Raw genomic sequence first — 18,848 nt, forward strand, 5'->3', positions numbered from 1 at the left:
AGAGAGAGAGAGTGAGAGAGAGAGACAGTCTGAGTTCAATAAAAAAAAAAAAGTGGAGTAAAAGAACCTTGGGTGGCACAGCAGCAAAACAAACACATTTCTTTTTCAATGGAAAATTCTATCAAAGAAGCAAACACAAGCAGCAATAGCAATTAAATACAAATTTGAGACACTCAGACTAGCTCTGAGTAAAGCCACCTCCCTAGACAACACCTGAGAAAAAAGTGCATGGCACGCCGCACGCTGAAGGTTTAAATAGTACAGCATCAGCAGGAACAGCATCACAGAGCACTGAGAGCAGCGATTGGCTGCATTAGAAAAATGCTTAGCTCTGATACATTGCCATTCTGGTGTCCTTGCCAACCTTTCTGACCCGCTCTATGACAGGGCTGTGAGGTCGCTTATAGCTCGCAGGAAAGGGCTGTTTGTTGCAATGGATACTCCCTTATGACCTTCTCCTATTTCAAATGGCCACTAAGAAATCACTGCGAACCAAAAGAATGAAACTAATATGATATGTTTCATTTGTGGGTGATCGCCATGCATTTTGTGAACCCACGAAAAAAACGAACAGGGACTTATGCATTGCAGATTGCACATTCGTTGAAAAAGAATGCACATCCCTAATAGATATGCATTATAGGTCACCAGAAAAAAGCTATCATGTAATATGATGAGCACATAATCTCCTGAGCTTTCCAATATGACTGCAAATCCTAATGCATTTCCAATCTCCCTTGTAGGATAGTTATTATTTCCTTACTGCAAGGTCTGCAGACCCCCCAGTTGAGCTGGTATGTTCATACCAGTGTGGGCATTTCATGCATTCTTAACCACTTTCTTTAGGTTAGTTTATATTTCTTATGGCAATTTCTCTTGATCAAACACTAGGCAATTTAGTGCTATTCATCTATGATATTGAAATGAGCTTAGTGGATCCCAGCAGTTGGGGTGATTCAGGACTGCCATATTCCCATTCAATTATTACTGTATATTAGAGATGTGAATCAGGTGAGATGAGGCGGTTGCACCTGAGAGGGTTGTGACATAGTGTTTTATTGTATGCATACTGTGATGTTATTTGAATATGCTTGTTAAACTATATTTCTACTGTAATCCTTTTATAAATGTATTATCTGTTTTAAATTTATTTGTTCAAATGTCCATTTGCAAATGCAGGATATGATAATGAATCAAATCAGGCCCTGAATGACATATTATTTAGGAAACATTTGATTCATGGTAACAAAAATCAATTAATATATGTTTTTAATGTCTGTAAATTACACTCTTTTCTGTTCTCTGCAGATCAGTTATGGAGCCCTGGATCCCATCCTCAATGACCGGGTTCAGTTCCCTTCCTTATACCGGACCGTCCCTGATGACAGATCTCAGTATGAAGCTATAATTCAATTACTGAAGCACTTTGGTTGGACCTGGGTTGGTATTATGGCATCAGAAGATGACAGTAATATGAGAGCCAGTGAGGAGCTGAGGAATGAGATTATCAGGAGTGGAGCTTGTGTTGCCTTTTTAGTAGTTCTCACCTCGTCAAAAGGCTTTAACACTGCTATCAAAGTACTGACAAATACAACAGCAAATGTCATCATTGTATATAGTAGATTTGTTTATTTTATAGAATTTATGAGAAAAATACAAGAGGTCCAACTGCCCAGGAAAGTTTGGATTTCTTCAGCTCCATTAATAATTATCACTGAAAATTGGTTTGAAAAGTACTTATATCAATTCAATGGTTCTTTGATGCTTTCTGTCCACAAAGGGGAGATTCCTGGATTAAGAGATTTCATGTATGGCATCACTCACTCAAATATGTTGCATATGAATTTGCTCACGATGTTGTGGTTTGCAACTTTCCATTGTGCACCCGAAAACCTTCCTACTAGAGAGTGGCCTGTTAACGAAAGGAAGTGTACGGAGAGAGATGAACTGAGATTCCTTGACGCTTCAACCTTTGATCTGAATAACCTTAGATTTTCATACAGTATTTACATTGCTGTATATGCAGTGGCTTATGCTTTGCATATTGTGTATTCATCTGAAATCCAGCAGAATGGATTTGTAAATAAATCAAGTCTACCACAAAATTCTCTTTCAAGACAGGTAAGAAAATATTGTTTGGTTAATGTGTATGATTTTATTTGACTATTAAAAGTTGGAGTTTTTTCTGACATATTAACATTTCTATATGGTTTACATATGACAGTTATTGAACACATTGGATGAGAGATGGTTTGAATTATTAAATTGAAAGATCTCTGATCTAGCATGAAAGATTCCATTCCCCACAATATTCTATCACCATGACAAGAATTTATAGGAGAAACTGTGGAAGATACAAGCCCAGGAGAAGCAATGAATTGTGGTAGAAGCAGAGAGTTCTAAACGAAAGAAAACACATTTCTAACCTGCTACTATAATTTGCAGCTTTTCATTGAAAACAGCCATGATTCTTGATGGTTGAATGCTGCCAATGTGATGCAGATTTTTTTTAAAAGGTCTCAAGGGGTGATCAGGGAAACTATAGACCAATGAACCTAACATCAATGCCTGGCAACATGGTAGAGGTCATTCTTCAAAACAAAATCACTCACCATATAGACAGACATGACTTAATATGGAAGAGTCAGCATGATTTTTGCAAGGAGAAATCCTGTCTTACCAATCTTTTAGAAATTTTGTAAGGTGTAAATAAACCTGTAGGTAAAGATGAGCTTGTTGATATAGTGTATTTAGATATTTAGAAGAGATTTGACAAAGTCCCCTATGAGAGGCTTCTTGGGAAGTTGCAGAATGATTAGAAGGCAGGAAATAGAAGGGAGGATTACATGGCTAGTTTTCTAAATGGAGAAAAGTCTTTAGTGGAATTAAGGGACTGATAATGGGCTCTATGCTGTTTTACATATTCATATAAGATCTAGAAAAGTGACTATAGGGAGAAGAGTTCCGATTTCTAACCCAATCTCCCTTTACGTATGCACCAACTATTTACCAGTGACCCTCCTGTTAATTGTTAGAAAATTACACAACTGTCTGAAGAAAATCAAATTTACTTTATTTCAATGTTACACAGGGCTAAGCTTAAAACTTTGCATCAGAAACCACAAAAGCAATTGGGGACACAGACAATAAGAAAAACAATAGTTACCAAAGCATATCTGACATCCAGTGACTATCCAATTAAAATTAATCAATTAATATTAGCCCCACATATTTCTAGCATTGACTTGCAAGTAGAGAATGCTAATGAGCTCTGACTTCCTGACCACAGACTAGGGAATATGTTAGAGTCCTTATCTTAGGACCAGAAGCTGAAACCTCTCTCCAGATCTTCAGCAGGCAGGTCTTTCTACAATAAGGACCCAGGAACTCAGGTGGCAGGGTCTATTTCCTAGATCAGGTATCCCAAGCTGAGAAGAGCTTCACCTTTCCAGCAGCAAGGTGTGCTCAGCTCTTCTGCTCAGGTACACTTTGAAGGAAGATAAGTATTTTATTTCAGCAGTGGTAGCCAGAGAGCTTGGCCAGAGTGGCGCCAACAGCACTCAGATGGACCACCTCCTTCTCTTTCATGGGTAACAACCTGATGACAATGAACGGCCAATATTATTGTTAGCTGGCCTTTTTCAAGGGCTCACCTATGCATAATTCAGGAGCTCATGCGTACAGGTGAATTCATAATTAAGGTTTTTAATTAGCAGATTTCCCTGTGCTTTTACAAGTCCTTTGTCTCATCTCCAGTTTCATCAAGTGGTCAGTTCTGATGAATGACAGTTATTCACATTTGAAAGAGCTCTGATAAACTCAGATCCCAGATAGCATCATAAATAGAGGCCCTAATATAATTGCAGCATCCATTCCCACACAGCACCATCTGTTCTAATGTTTCTTTTGGCCCCATTTTGGTGCCAGTTTGGCTAGCAAGGCTAATAATTTCTTCGGGCTGTCTTGCATATAACAATGAGAAGGCTGTCTCATGTCTGCATTTGGCTGTATGTAGCCAAATGACAAAATCTTTTTTTTTCTCTGCATTTGCATTGGCAAAATAGGCCAATATCCATTTTTCCTGACAATAGAAGGTCCATCTTAGCTGTTTGTCCTTGTTAGCAAGAATTGAGATATTTCCTACAGGACCAAAGAGTGAGGAAATAAAATTTGTAAATGAGACAACTTTATTCAAATTTGTTAAAACTGATGAAAATTGTAAGAAACTTCTTAAAGACCTTGTGAAACTAGAAGACTGGGCAACTAAATGGCAGATAAAATTAAATGTGGAAAAATGCAAACTGATGCACATAGGGGAAAATAATCCCAACTACAGACACACAGTGCTGGGTTCTATATTGGGAGCTAATTCCCAGAAAAATGACCTTGGACAATATGTTGAAAGTTAGGAATGATCCAATAAATTGAAAGTTAGGAATGATCTAGCGGAGAATGTTCAATAAAACAGAAAATATTATATTGCCTCTGTATTGATGAATGCTGCAACCATACCTTGAGTACTGTGTGCAGTTCAGGTCACCCCATCTCAAGAAACACATTCATGAATTAGAAAAGGTAAAGGATAGTAACAAAAATTATAAAACTGATAGAACACCTCTCCTTTGATAAAAGGCTATGAAGACAAGGGTTCTTCAGCTTGGAAAAGAGACGGCTGAGAAGGGACATGCTAGACATTTCTAAAATCATGACTGGGATGGAACGGGTAAATAAAGGAAGGCTGTTCACTCCATAATACTAAGCCAAACAGATTCAAAACAAATCATAGAACATACTTTTTTTTTTACTCAGAACACTAACAAGCTGTGGAATCTATTGCCAGAAGATGTGATGAAGGTGACTAGTATAGCTGGATTTAAAGGAGGTTTGGAAATATTTCTGGATAAAACTTCATGACACAGTATTAGCCAAATAGACTAAAGAAAGCTAGTTATATTCCTGATAGTGAGTAACAGGAATCAGATCTACCTTATGGGATCTTCCAGCCATTTGTGACCTTGATTGGTCAAAGTTGGACACAGAATGCTGTGAGAAGGTGATATGGTCAAATTTCCTTGTCCCTAATAAAAGTCTTGATGAAACATTTTGAAGTAACTATACTGGTTTTAATAGTCTTGAAAATATGCCTAGTAATAGGGAGTTACAGTAATCAATGTTTGAGAATATTGGTTGCAATATTGGTCTCAAAGCAGATCTCCCAGTTCAACATTTTTTTCTTCCCAGTTGTATCATTTGTATTCCAGATTCCCTGTGGCTCCATCTCCTTCAGCATATTTCATCACACACCCTATTTGTTATGGGCCAGTAAGGACCCTAAAGATAGTTCTTTCTCTGTTACAGAGGTTCTCACTCTTTCACACTTCAGAAAGCAGCTTACATCCAGGAACACTCTTCAGGAGTGACGTCAGAATCTGGTCCTTTGTGCATAATGTCATGCGATAAACCCTATCGCACGTGAAAAGGGGCTTTTCGCATGTGATGGGATGTTAATTAGCTGGAGGAGAGGAGTCGAGGCAGGGAGGGGAGGAGTCAGGGTGGGGAGGGGAGGAGTCGACTACGGCACCACACCCAGTAATAATGTGAAGGACATTATCGCCGGCAGTGGCGTGGCAAATAGCGCAACCTTTTACGGTGGCACTATTCATGCAAAAGGCTGCAGTCGGCCACACCACAGCCGGCAAAATTGCACCGCCAGGGTGTGAACGGCTGAGGCCTTTCACAGGCCCGCCCCCCTTCGCCTCCCCACCCCCTTTTTCACTGGATTCATCATTCTGTGAAGAATGATGAATACAGCCCTTGGTTGGATAAGACTGATATTCAGCATATCCCTAAGTTTTCTGAATAACTTTAGCTGTTCCAGAGGGCTCTCCTAACTTATCTGGATAAACTGACCAAGATAACTTTGGATATATGTGGGTATATTCAGCAGTTTAGGTTAACTTGTAAGTTTATTCAGTTAACTTACACAAACAGCCAACAGTTGAATATTTACTTTTTTTTTTTTTATCATGGATCTATTTTCCAAGATGGCCACAATCACTAATAGCCCCACCATTTTCAGCTTACTGACCTTCTTCATTGATTTTCTAGATAAATATTAATTATCTTCTTCTGACTTTAGCTAAATCATCATCTGAAAAATATTCACTTCAGAACTTCAGCTGGTGATGAGATTTTCTTTGATGATGAGGGGAAAGTCCCAGGTCAGTTTGACATTATAAATTGGCTGATCTTCCCAAATGGAACAGTCAAGAACATTCAAATAGGAAGCTTTACATCCTCTTCTCCAGTGGGTCATCAACTGTTCATCAATGTGAGTGCCATTGAGTGGGGACCTAACATTATACAGGTAAGAGCCAGAGGGACACACAGGGAAACTCGAAGCTGAAGGATACCATTAATTTTATAGTTGGACCATATTTTCCAGTGTATAAGTCACACCTTCCATAAATTTCCATGTTGACAAAAATGTTGGTTTAGAAGTCACACATTTGTATAAGACACACCTGTTTGTACAGTGAGGTTAGGAGACAGGTTGAGAGAGAGAGAGATTGTGACAGTATATAGGTTGCACCGGTGAATAAGTTGCGGTCACTGAAATTGCAGAAAAAATAAAATGTGACTTATACACCATAACATACGGTAGGTTCCAGAAGCAACATCATTTTGGCCTTCATAAATTAATCAGGGCCATTTTTTCTACTTCTGAGATTTAGAAATCTTGATTTTCTATAGATAAAGACAGATATAAAGCTTATTAATCAAAAATGAGCTCACAAACATGATGAAAAGATTTAGAGTCAAAGATGTCATTAGCGATGTTGACCTTCAAGTATTATTACAACATATTTATTCTTTTCCTCTTCTGGAACCAGGGCTGGAATAAAGCAACGTATGCCCATTGGCAGTGGGGGTAGGGTTGTTATCCTCCCCTTCTTCCTCTGGGAGGATGAGGTGGGGAGATCCAAAATTTCCCTTCCTCTTCACCTCCAAGTCATGGAGCCTGAAGCACTGTGGGGCCTTCAGTAGCCCTTGTTTGCTGAGGTACACTGTGAGCTTCAATGGAAACAGGAAACCTGGGCTGGATGTGGGGCTGGGGTGCCACAGGATATTGTCAAAGCGTGAGGGCTGTTGCTTTTTCACCATCCTTTGGTGCAGCTGCAGGCTGAAATTCAGGCACGACAGAGGTAGTGACACTCCAGCAACCGTAAGAATTTGGTGCAGGAGGGAGTTGCCTGCATTGCTGATGTCTAAATCTGGGCCTCTCTGGGAGGCAGAGCATCACTTCATTTGTGCAAGGAAGAAAGTAAGACAAATGGTCAACAACTTCAGACAAGTCAGCAAGTATCAGATGCACAGCAACAAAGAAGGCAGCACAAACAACAGCACCTCAACGGAAAATATCTCTTCTTGTTGAGTGTAAGCTCCAGGGAATGCTTCCATGCATGGATGGATGGGTGGCATGGGTGGATGCAGGTAGGCACTAAGGTATGCCAAAAATATTAGTCCTTATGAAAGGCAACGTCATGTTCTGTGTAGACAAGGAACCAAAAAAAGTAGCAATCATTTCAAATACAAGAATATAATGTACTATGAAGCAAGAAGAAAGAATGCAAAGACAGCATGTTCAGCAGATAAAGGACATACAAGGGTAAATTTTCTAAAGCTCAGGTATTGTTAGCTATCAAAATCCTAAATATATACACAATGTCGAGTACTTAATGAGGGAGTTACACACATATTGGCATATATGCTCGAAAGTAGCCTTTTCTCTCGTACTTGCTGTTCTATAACAGAAAAAATATAAGGTGACATGTTCACTATATCATGCACATACAAATTATTATATACGTGTATCAGTAGCCTCTACTCATATATTTCATCTATATAAATAAAAATGTTAAATAGTTTGTACGTCGTCGCTAATCTCGCCAACCGCTTAACCGAATGCGTTCAAATTTGCGCACAACATTCACTTCCCGTACGGGAAGGATCTTATACACTTATATTACATATAGGTCACACCTGTGACAGGTAATACAAGTTTAAAAATTGCTTACACAAAACAGCGACATCTGGTGGCCGTCAGCGCAAGCACAACCTCTTACACCTTTCACACACACTCACACACCACACCCCACCCCCACACAGGGCTATTGTCTTTCATTCACACTCCCTCATAACACACAGAAATCCACACTCATCACACCACACACTCCCACCCACACGCCCTGCCAATGTCACTTACTTCACCCACCCTCCCAAAACACACCAAAACACGAATTCCTGGCTGCTACATTGGGAAGTCAAGCATTTCACACACCCTCCGATTTTAAATTAAAGTACCCTCTTCCACCCACCCACGCACTGCACTCCGATCACACACTATACCTGAAACAAGTCCGGCTTCTCCGCTGGCACCACAGGAACGGTCCGGGACACATCGCATTCAGTAGGGCGGTCGGATGCCAGCAACAAAAATGGCGCCGGCGGACCTCGCCCTTACTATGCTATACGGAGACAACAATGACGTCGGTACACCATGTGACATAGTAAGGGCAAGAGCCTGTCGGCGCCATATCCTCACCGGACTTTTTCCCTTACTAGGTCAGGAATCCTGATGCACCACTTTCACCGGTGAAGTTTTGCGACATGGCAGCCGGTGGAACAAACCCTAGCACACATCCTCGCCACCGGTTAGCAGTTTACACAGGTAGCCGGGGAGGAGCACGGTGGAGGACCGTTCTTATTTTCCGCCATGCATTTTTCACATGGGGGGGCCACTCATTCTCCACATCTCCCGAGAGGGGGGCTGTAGCGTGGGTTTCTCTATTTCGCCGGGTTGGGGGGGGGGGGCAGGAAGGTGTGCTTGCATATTTAAACTATTCTTTGCTGGTGCTGTTCATTTTGGGTTAAAAAAAAAACCACACACAAACTCTAACCTTTACTGCTCTGTTCTGTTTTTTCAACTTAACCAGGCTCAGCCACAGCAACGCGTGGCAGGGTACCGATTGCTTTCATACTTGGACACAAGCTTCACCTCACATACTGCAAAGTTCTTCTACACTTACGTTACATATATGTCACACCGGGGGCTGGTAAAAAAGTTTTAAAATTGGGTTCCACAAACAGCGACATCTGCTGGACGTAAGCACAAGCTCTTACACCTTGCACAAACGCTCACACCCCACACACACATGACCAATGTTTGGGATTCACACACCCTCCGACCAGACACAAATCCACCCTCCTCACACACCCCCGCACACATGCCAATTGTACTTACTTCACACACCCTCCCAAAACACACAAAAACCCACAAAATTCCAGCATGCTACACCAGGAGGCCACTCACATGCCACATGTTTGCAATTCCCACACCCTACGAACTCACACAAAAACACCCTCCTCACACCCCCCACGCACATGACTTTTCTACTTACTGCCCACACCCTCCGAACGCACGCAAAACTGCAGAATAGTTCGGGCTGCTCCAGCGAGGGGGGGGGGGGGCAACACCGCTCCGTGACACATTGCATACACTACGGCCGTCGGCTGCCAGCAATCAAAATGGCGCCGACGGCTCTGTCCCTTACTAGGACACTCGGGAACGCCAATGGCGGCAGTAGCCCATGTGACATAGTAAGGGTGAGGGCCTGTCGATGCCATTTTCTGGACTGGCAACCGGCGCACCTTCGCCCTTACTATCTGAGCGAGACGACCACTCCCATTGCTCTACCCCACTGACAGAGTAAGTTCTAACAGCCGTCGGAGACAGTTTCAGTGCTGGCTGCCAAGGGCCCGGCGCTAATACTTCCATGCCGGAACGAACGCCCGCTCCACCGACTACCATTTTTGACAGGTATCGGCAGGCCTGCAAGGGGGGGGGGGGCATGGGGATGTTCTTGCTTCCATGTTCGGGGGGGGGGGGAGGCAGGGGGCGGTTATCCCCATTCTCTTTTCTTTCTTTTCCACTTAACCTGGCTCTGCCACTGCAACGCGTGGCCAGGTACAGCCTGCGTGCATATTTCCACATTTATGCACATATATGTGTGTAGAAAAGGAGTGGTCTAGAGGCATCGCTGTGTGGAGCCTACAGTTACACGAGTAAGCTGCTATTTAAAGACGCATGCATACATTTTCCAACTTTCTCGCATATTTTTACACCGGACAATTATCTGACGTAAATGATATTAAATGTGTTTATTGTTTAGTACCGACTGGGTGGGAGGTCTGGGTGAATGGGGGGTAGGGAAATCAGGCTGAAGAACCAGAGGGTCTCCATGACCCAGAGAAGGACTGGACAAACTGGTGGACTAGTTGCTTAAACTGGTAATTTCACCGATGCACATTTGTTTTAAGATACACTGATTTAGATGTATAAATTCCAATTTACATCAAGTCCTACTTTATTTTTGTGTGTAAAATATACGCGCGTACATTTTGAAACTGCATGACTAAAGTATGTGCATTCAATGCACTGAAATATGTGGTTCCAATGCATTACATGTATTCACGCATTGGCCTACGTGTATTTGAATGCTTCGGGGTAAGTATATGAGTATTTTATAACATGCACATGTGTAATACATGCGTTTTATAAAATTCTATGATAAAACAATCCACAGCCATAATTCTGCATTTTTGCCGCTACGCACAGTTGTTTGAAACTTTTCCTTCCTGCAGATATTTTAAGTTTCTTATGTATATTTACAGTGCAAAATGTGACAGACTAAAGTGTGGGTGAAGAGGTATGCATGGAAGTTTCTATTTTATAAGAGATATTCACCTATAAACTAGCTCACTATTTTACACTATTTCACACCTACTATTTCACTAGTGCAATTGAAATCAGACTTGTCAGTTATCTGAAGTTTTGAGTGGGAGGTCTGGTGAACTGGTGAGAGCCCCCTATGAAGTTCCAGAGGGTCTAGGTGAACTGGAGATGGAGTGGGTAAACTGGCGGAGGTATTAGTGAATTTGTGATTTCAAATAAATGTGGAAGAAAGTATAACCATGCTTATTATAAATATCTGATTGTATGCATACATGTTGTATTTTTATGTTCCTAAAATATGCACACATGTAGATTATTCATAAAATATGTAGAGAAAGTAATTGGTTTCAATTAAGCAAATATTTGTGCATACAGAAACATGCACACATACTTTCAGAGCATAACTACGCTGAATTTTATGAACTGTGAAGCAACCCACTGCACAATTTATAAAATACTAGGATAAATCTTCAGACATCTACTTATGTGCATACATGTAATAACAAGAATGTTATCCTACAAAGGTCTGATTTTCTGGCATAAAACACAGTTTAATGCACACATAGGGCTAGATTCATCAAACTATTAATAACATTTTTGCACTTTGTGGTAATACCACAATTATTGCAGATCCTGAGATAAAGAGAGATACCGTCAAATACCAAGGTCTGGGCTTCAGACCTTGCCTTAAATACAGGAGCCAGGAGGCGGAGTCTCAGGAGGAGCCATGACAATATCCGGTCATGGCTCCTTTAAACCTTGCTGCAGCCGCGTGCGCGGCCCCTAATGGTTGAGGGGGAGGAGCCGGACCGCCGAGAACCAAGCAGCCGGGCGCTTGGTTCTCGGTGGTCCGTTTGCGTGGGAACTTCAGATATTTAAAGGACTGAGCCCAGCACAGCATTGCCTCAGCTGCAGGCTTGCTTGTGCCGGTGCTCCCGTGAGTGAATTCCTGTTTTTCTCTTCTTCTTGACTTCGGACTGTTCCTGACCCCCACAAGACTTGCCAAAAGTCCAGCGGGGGTCCGGGAGTGACCTTCTGCACTCGGGCCGTATTGCCAGTATTCAAAATGGTGCCGGCGCTAGCTTTTGCCCTCACTATGTCATAGGGGCCGACGGTCGGCCCCTATGACAGGGTCAGGAGGCCCTATGACAGGGTCAGGAGGCCCGCCCAAGCTGGCCAAAAGTCCCTGCGGGTCCAGCGGGGGTCCGGGAGTGATCTCCTGCACTCAAGCCGTATTGCCAATATTCAAAATGGCGCTGGCGCTACCTTTGCCCTGTCACATGGTAAGGACAAAGGGCCACCGGCGCCATTTTTATTAATGCAGCTGAAGGCCTGAGATCGGGAGATCGTTCCCCGTGCTCCCGCTGGACCACCAGGTAATTTTAAAAGGTTTTGGGGGGGGGAGGCTAAGGGGGGTAATTTTAAAGGGTCGGGTGGGTTTTTCTTTATCGGGCCATCGGCGCCATTTATATTAGTGGCAGCCAAAATGGCGCCGATGGCCCGAGAGCAGGAGATTGCGCCAGGACCCCACCCCACTGGACCACCAGGTAATTTAAAACATTTTGGGGGGTTCGGGAGGGTGGGGGATTTGTTTTAAAGGGTCGGGGTGGGTTTAGGGGTTGTTTTTGGTGTGCCGGTTTTCCCGCCCTCCCCCCTGCCTCCTCCCCCTCCTCAATTTATGATTTTTCACGATAAATCGGGGGAATTTCTATTGTATCGCGACTCTAATGATTTTTGACGATTTAAAAAATATCTGACGATTTTTTTAAATCTTCAAAAAACGATTCACATCCCTACTTTCCACTGATTCAGGTACAAACTTCAGATTGTGAGCTCTCTGAGGCAGGAAAATACCTACTGTACCTGAATCTAACTCACTTTGTGGGTCATTTTCTATCGATATCGCATGCGAAAAGGGACTTTTCGCAAGCAAAAAGTCCCTTTTAGTGTGTGATAGCTAGATAGGGGCGGAGTCGGGGCGGAGTCAGGACAGAAGAGGAGGAGTCAGGGCGGCATTGGGGTGGACGCGGTGGAAACTTTGGTGGCTGCGATAAGGTAAGATCTGTTATCGCCGCCAGTAGCGCGCCCAATAGCACTACCTTTCAAGGTGGCGCTATTGGGTGCGAAAGCCGGCAGCGATAACACCGCGGTGGTGCAATCGCTGCCAACTTTCGCAGGCATACCCCCCACTTCGCCCTCCTGCCCCCTGTTACTATGTGATTCAGAAAGCCGTGCGACATTAGAAAATCCAGGCCTTTGACCTTTGATTTGAAAAGATGAGTAATCTAACATCTACATGAGATCTATAAATCTCCTTTGATTCTTTTACCTTCTTAGACTCCAAATTCTGTCTGCACTGAGAGCTGTACTCCTGGGTACAGGAAAGCCCCTCGTAAGGGACAGCCTGTTTGCTGCTATGACTGTGTCCCCTGTTCTGAAGGAGAAATCACTACTATGATTGGTAAGTTCAATTTATCCATCAATGCAAAGAAAGGTTTGTGATTGTTCTGAAAATGCTGAATGCATTTCTTAATACAGAAAATATAAATGTTTGATTGTATAATGCAGTATTAAATATTATTTGGTTTTCAAATGGCTCGATTTTAGAGATACAGAATACTGTACAGCATGTGAGGCAGGGATGAACTGTCTGCCAGTGCATCCTCAGGAGGCAGTTGGATAAATACGGAGTACGATGTTCTGAGTGTGCCTTATTAATCTAGTTGCCCAGTTTCATTGTTGATATTGATTTCTGCCTTTACCCTCTTTGAATTTCACAACTAAGGGTTCTCTGTGCCTACCCTATGCTTTCTTCAATTCAATTACCATTTTTATTTATACTACCTCCTCTGAAAGACTGTTCTACATATCCACCGCCTTTTTCCATATATAAATATTTTCTGATTTTGGTTTGAAGTTTCATACTGTAGTCTATTCTAGAACACTATTGGCCAGACTTTATAACATGCTCGCAGGTGTAGATTTGTTCACGCAACCCGGTGTGAACAAATCTATGCCCGATTTTATAACATGCACGCGCTGCAGCGTGCATGTTATAAAATCCAGGGTCAGCGTGAGCAGGGGGGTGCACAATTGTGCAACCTGCATGCGCCGAGCCGAGCATCCCTCCTCCACTCCCTCCAAGGCCACTCCGAAATCGGAGCAGCCCTAACTAACCCCCCCCCGACCTTTATTGAAGAAGTTACGCCTGCCTCCGGGCAGGCGTAACTTGCGCGCGTCGGATCTCTATTCCCCGGCCCGGTGGCTGTTCCCGAGGTCTTGGTCCTGCCCCCTGAAATGACCCCGGGCTGGCACCCCGTCCACGGCTTCACCCCCGGAACTCCCATTTTTTCAAGCCCCGGGACTTACGCGCATCCCGGGGCTTGTGCGTGCCGCCGAGCCTATGCAAGATAGGCTCAGTGCGCGCAGGGAGAGGCAGGGGAAGGTTTCACGAGGGTTGCGCACATATCTTACGTGCGCAACCCTTTGAAAATCTACCCCTATTTCTTCTAATTTTTTTCTTGTTTTGCTTCGTCTGCACAATTTAAATCTTTAAGTTATTTGATTGCCCCTATCATATCCCCTGTATCTTTTCTATCCTCTTGGCTATATATTTATGTCTGCAAAATGACCACGAGGCAGATAGCACCCTCCTGACCCCCACAAGACTTGCCAAAAGTCCCTGGTGGTCCAGCGGGGGTCCCGGGAGCGACCTCCTGCACTCGGGCCATCGGCTGCCAGTATCAAATGGCGCCGATAGTCTTTGCCCTCACTATATTACAGGGGCTACTGGTGCCATTGGTTGGCCCCTGTGACATAGTGAGGGAAAGGCTATCGGTTGCCATTTTGAATACTGGCAGCCGATGGCCCGAGTGCAGGGATCGCTCCCGGACCACCGCTGGACCACCAGAGACTTTGGCAAGTCTTGGGGGAGCCTCCTGACCCCCACAATTGTCAAACATAATAGTTCTCTTTAGGGTCCCCCGATATGGACCCGTGTTTCGCCCGAAGGCTGCATCAGGAGGGTTGAGATAAACACTTTGAAACTGAAACAAATAATACATGTGTAAGAATTCTTAAGAATAGGACCAACAGCGAATGGTTAAACAATTTCAAGAATGGCCGATGAGAACATAGCTTAGATGCGAAGTAACATTCATAAAGTTGACAAGGCAAGGAGAGCTGAAGTGCAAAATGCATACAACATTGATTGAGAAATCCCCTGCATCTCCAGGCATCTCCAGAGAAGTGAATAGGAGCAGAAAGGGGTACAACAGTTTTTACCATCACCTCTGATGGTTTTTCTTCTTTACCTGAGGTAGTAGAAGCATTCATCTCTGAATGCAGTAGACTAAAGGCCACAGTCAAGCTTTCCAACATGCTCTGTTGTTCAGTGATTCGCTGGGCCAGGCTGGAATGGCCTGTAATCCAGTGAGCTGAGCTGAATCCATGGAGTTAGCAATCTGATTTGATATCGAGGTGTTTGGTGGATTCTCAGGGGCAACAGTGATGTTATCTCCTATGGGGAGGAGCCCCGTAGGGAGACTGATGCACCGGGCTAGACTCAATAGCACAAACACAGAGATAGTTTATTTTATTGTTCAGCTAGGATGACCACCAGAGGTGGCAGTAGAGAGCAGGTTAACTTGGTTTGCAGTCTGTAATCCTTGGCGAGGGAGTCCCATCCCACAATGGTGGCATAAGGCCCCGATGCAGATGTCCAATAAGGCACTGTAGGAGAGACAGACTGGCAGATGTTAAACACTTTCCTGTAGAGAATCCCAATGAGCGGTAGAGAGGATAGGTGTTAGCAGTCCGTGATCCTCAGCAGAGGAGACCCGTTCCACAATGATGGTGAAGGGCCTGATGCAGAGAGGTAGCGAGGAACTGATGAGAGACAGACTGGTAGAAGTTGTACTCACTCTCTGTAGCTGATAGGTGGATATCCAGCAGATTGAAGAATGGAGCAGGCACCAGGATAGACACACAGGCCCTTGAGGATCGAGTACCTGTAAGAGGATAGGCACCTGTAAATAAGCAGAGGGCTCCTGAGGAGCGGGTACCCAGGTTAGAGAACCCCAAAGGGTGAAGATAGCTTCCAGTATATAGAAGCGGCAGAGTAGCTTCAGACCGGGGCATATCGATCCTTGCTAACTCGGCAAGAGTCAGCAAATGTGCAACCTTAAATATGCGAAAGCAGTGACGTCACTCGAAGGGGACGCCCCCCCGAGGATCGCGCCAACACTGCTACAAAGGTAGGGATGCCACACGCGTGCGCGTGCCTAGGAGACCTCGGGTCAAGATGGCCGAACGCCATGCCTGAGCCACTCCGGGAATGCCGGAGGGTGCGCAAGGAGATGCCACAAATGCCATACTCCCGAGGTTGGTGGAGAAAGCTGAGAGAAAGGTGAGGCATGTCGGGCGAAGTCATTTGAGCTGACGGATGCAACAATATCTCTCCCACATTTCATCATCTGGAGAAGGCATCTATCCATCTGCTCATTATATATTTTTTGACTATGAATATACTTTTACAACCCAAGAGAACATGGTATTTATCTTAGGCTACCAAGCGTGACGTTTACTAAAATATACAAAGTAGCATAAAATCAGAGAAAATGGCATTGACCAATCTATAAAGAAAGCTATAATATAGCTCCAAAAAGCTTAAATTACAAGGTATTCCCAGATACGGTGCAAATATGGGTTTTTTTTTGCATGTTTTATTCTTGCTAGTATGAATAATATTCACTCTGAATACCTTTTCTGAGGGAATATATAATCTGTTTGCTAGCTTGAAATGGTAATGCAATTTCCCTAGGATTATGTTTTCTGTGAAAGTGTTTGCAATATCTAATTCAAGTGATTTAAGAAATTTTGCTTCATTCCTGTGGAGAGGCTAAAATTTTAATCAGGTCACTGCAACCAGCAATGAATCCTCAGTATCTCAAAGGAACAAAAGTATGTTGTTAGTCAAAAGGTTAACATTTTTTATCCCTATCAAAATTTAATTAAAAAGATCAAAGACTCCAGACATGGAAGAAAATTAATGAATGACAACAAACAACCCTGCTTTTCCTTCATAGTTAAGAGAACTCTTCTGAAGCTGCCTCATTAACTTGTACCCTTGTCTTAGGTTCCAAACACATTTTTCCAGGACAAACCATACATTATATGGCCAGGACACATAGTCAAAGACCTTATCCACATGTAGTCTCTATTGCATGGGTCCCCCAACTAAGAAGGATTTACAGAAAATAAATGTATTTTCCTTAGCAGCAATAAAGCAGGGATATTTTACTTATTAATGCATGAGGCTTTTAAAATTCATGTTGCCACTTAAGAGAAAAAAATAAGATTTCTGGTGGAATAAAAAGCAGTGGAAAAATATGGGTGGGAAAGCTTATTTTAAATACTAATTTTGTTTAAATAGAGATCATACTTTTTTTTTAAATTTGTTAAACTTTTAAATTATGATTTGTTGACAGATATGGAAAATTGTGAGCCCTGCCCAGAAGATCAGTGGTCCAATGAGAAGAGAGATCTGTGCATACCAAGAGACATAGTCTTCCTTTCCTATCAGGAACCCCTGGGTGTGGTTTTAGCTTCTGTTGCTATTTTATTTTGTTTAATAACTGCTGCAGTGATGGCAATTTTTATTAAACATCACAAAACACCCTTAGTGAAAGCAAACAATCGTAATCTCAGCTACATGCTTCTTCTTTCACTCATATTGTCTTTTCTTTGTTCATTATTATTCATTGGTCATCCTCTAAAGATGACCTGTCTGCTCCAACAACCTGTATTTGGGATTATATTTACTGTTGCTGTTTCCACTATACTGGCTAAAACCATCAAAGTTGCTATTGCCTTCAATGCAACTAAGCCCAAAAGCAATTTAAAAAAGTGGTTGGATGCCAGAGTATCCAACTGTATTATTCTTCTCTGCTCACTGGGTGAAGTTGTGATATGCCTTGTTTGGCTGCTCATCTCTCCTCCATTTCCAGACTATGACACAAAATCAGAAAGTGGGAAGATGGTATTAAAATGTAATTATGGATCTGGGATGGCTTTCTATCTTGTTGTTGGATATATGGGGGGTTTGGCATTTTTAAGCTTTGTTGTAGCTTTCCTAGTAAGGAAGTTGCCTGACAGTTTCAACGAGACCCAGTTGATCACATTCAGCATGCTGGTGTTCTGTAGTGTTTGGGTGTCTTTCATTCCAGTGTATTTGAGCACCAAAGGCAAATATATGGTAGCTGTGGAGATATTTGCTATCCTGACGTCTAGTGCTGGACTCCTGGTCTTTATATTTATTCCTAAATGTTACATTATTCTGTTCAAGCCTGAAATGAACACAAGAAAACATTTAATGGGGAAACAATCAAACAATGACAATTTATAAGGAAAAATTTACCAGAACTTGGTACAGATTTGGTGAATACTGTTCTCCTGCACATTCAGTAGATAGAGATAAAAATAATATTCTCTTTTGAAGACTGTTCTTTTGTCCTTTTTAAAAGTAAGTCATTTTTAGCTGTCACTTTATAGCAATGAGATTAGGAAGATAGTTTGAAAATAAAAAGATTATGTATTAATTTCTCACCCACTAAATGTTCTTTATTCTGATGGAGTCATGTGTGGTTAACTAAATATAATCTTCTCAGAGCAGTGCAACATATTTTTGGTTGAGGGTGGGAGACAAGCAAATCAACCAAGCTCCAAACAAGCTTCAGAAAAAGGCAGGGACTTAGTTTTGCAGACTGTGTGTCATTGTTATAGAAGGTGAAATATTCCAAACAAATTCCTCAGCAAGGGCTCATGATCTGAAGTTGCAGTGAAGAAAGTTCAAAGAAAATATGAAAAACACTAATTTGCTGACAGAGCGGTATAGATAACTGAAATAGCCTCAAACAGTAATTGATGAAAAAGTCTGGAATGGTCCGCTAGGGAAGACTGGAAGAGGAACAGTATTCAAATCCTCGGCTCTGGTGCTAAATCCACTGCTCTCTTGCTAAACTTTCAAAAGGGAAAGTTTGATAAAATGAGAAAA

At 42.6% G+C, this 18,848-nt stretch overlaps 1 protein-coding gene across 1 annotated transcript in view; it reads left to right on the forward strand.

Moving 5' to 3' along the window:
- Window positions 1-18,244, forward strand: part of LOC115077504 (vomeronasal type-2 receptor 26-like) — a 68,546-nt gene extending 50,302 nt beyond the window's left edge. The window contains exons 5-7 of the mRNA XM_029579794.1: window positions 1,309-2,121; window positions 13,133-13,256; window positions 17,284-18,244. Coding sequence (XP_029435654.1) covers window positions 1,309-2,121; window positions 13,133-13,256; window positions 17,284-18,200 — 1,854 coding nt within the window. The 3' untranslated portion in view covers window positions 18,201-18,244. The remainder of the gene's footprint in view (window positions 1-1,308; window positions 2,122-13,132; window positions 13,257-17,283) is intronic.
- Window positions 18,245-18,848: the final 604 nt, after the last annotated feature.

The sequence above is a fragment of the Rhinatrema bivittatum genome, chromosome 16 (assembly GCF_901001135.1).
Source record: "Rhinatrema bivittatum chromosome 16, aRhiBiv1.1, whole genome shotgun sequence".
NCBI lineage: Eukaryota > Metazoa > Chordata > Amphibia > Gymnophiona > Rhinatrematidae > Rhinatrema > Rhinatrema bivittatum.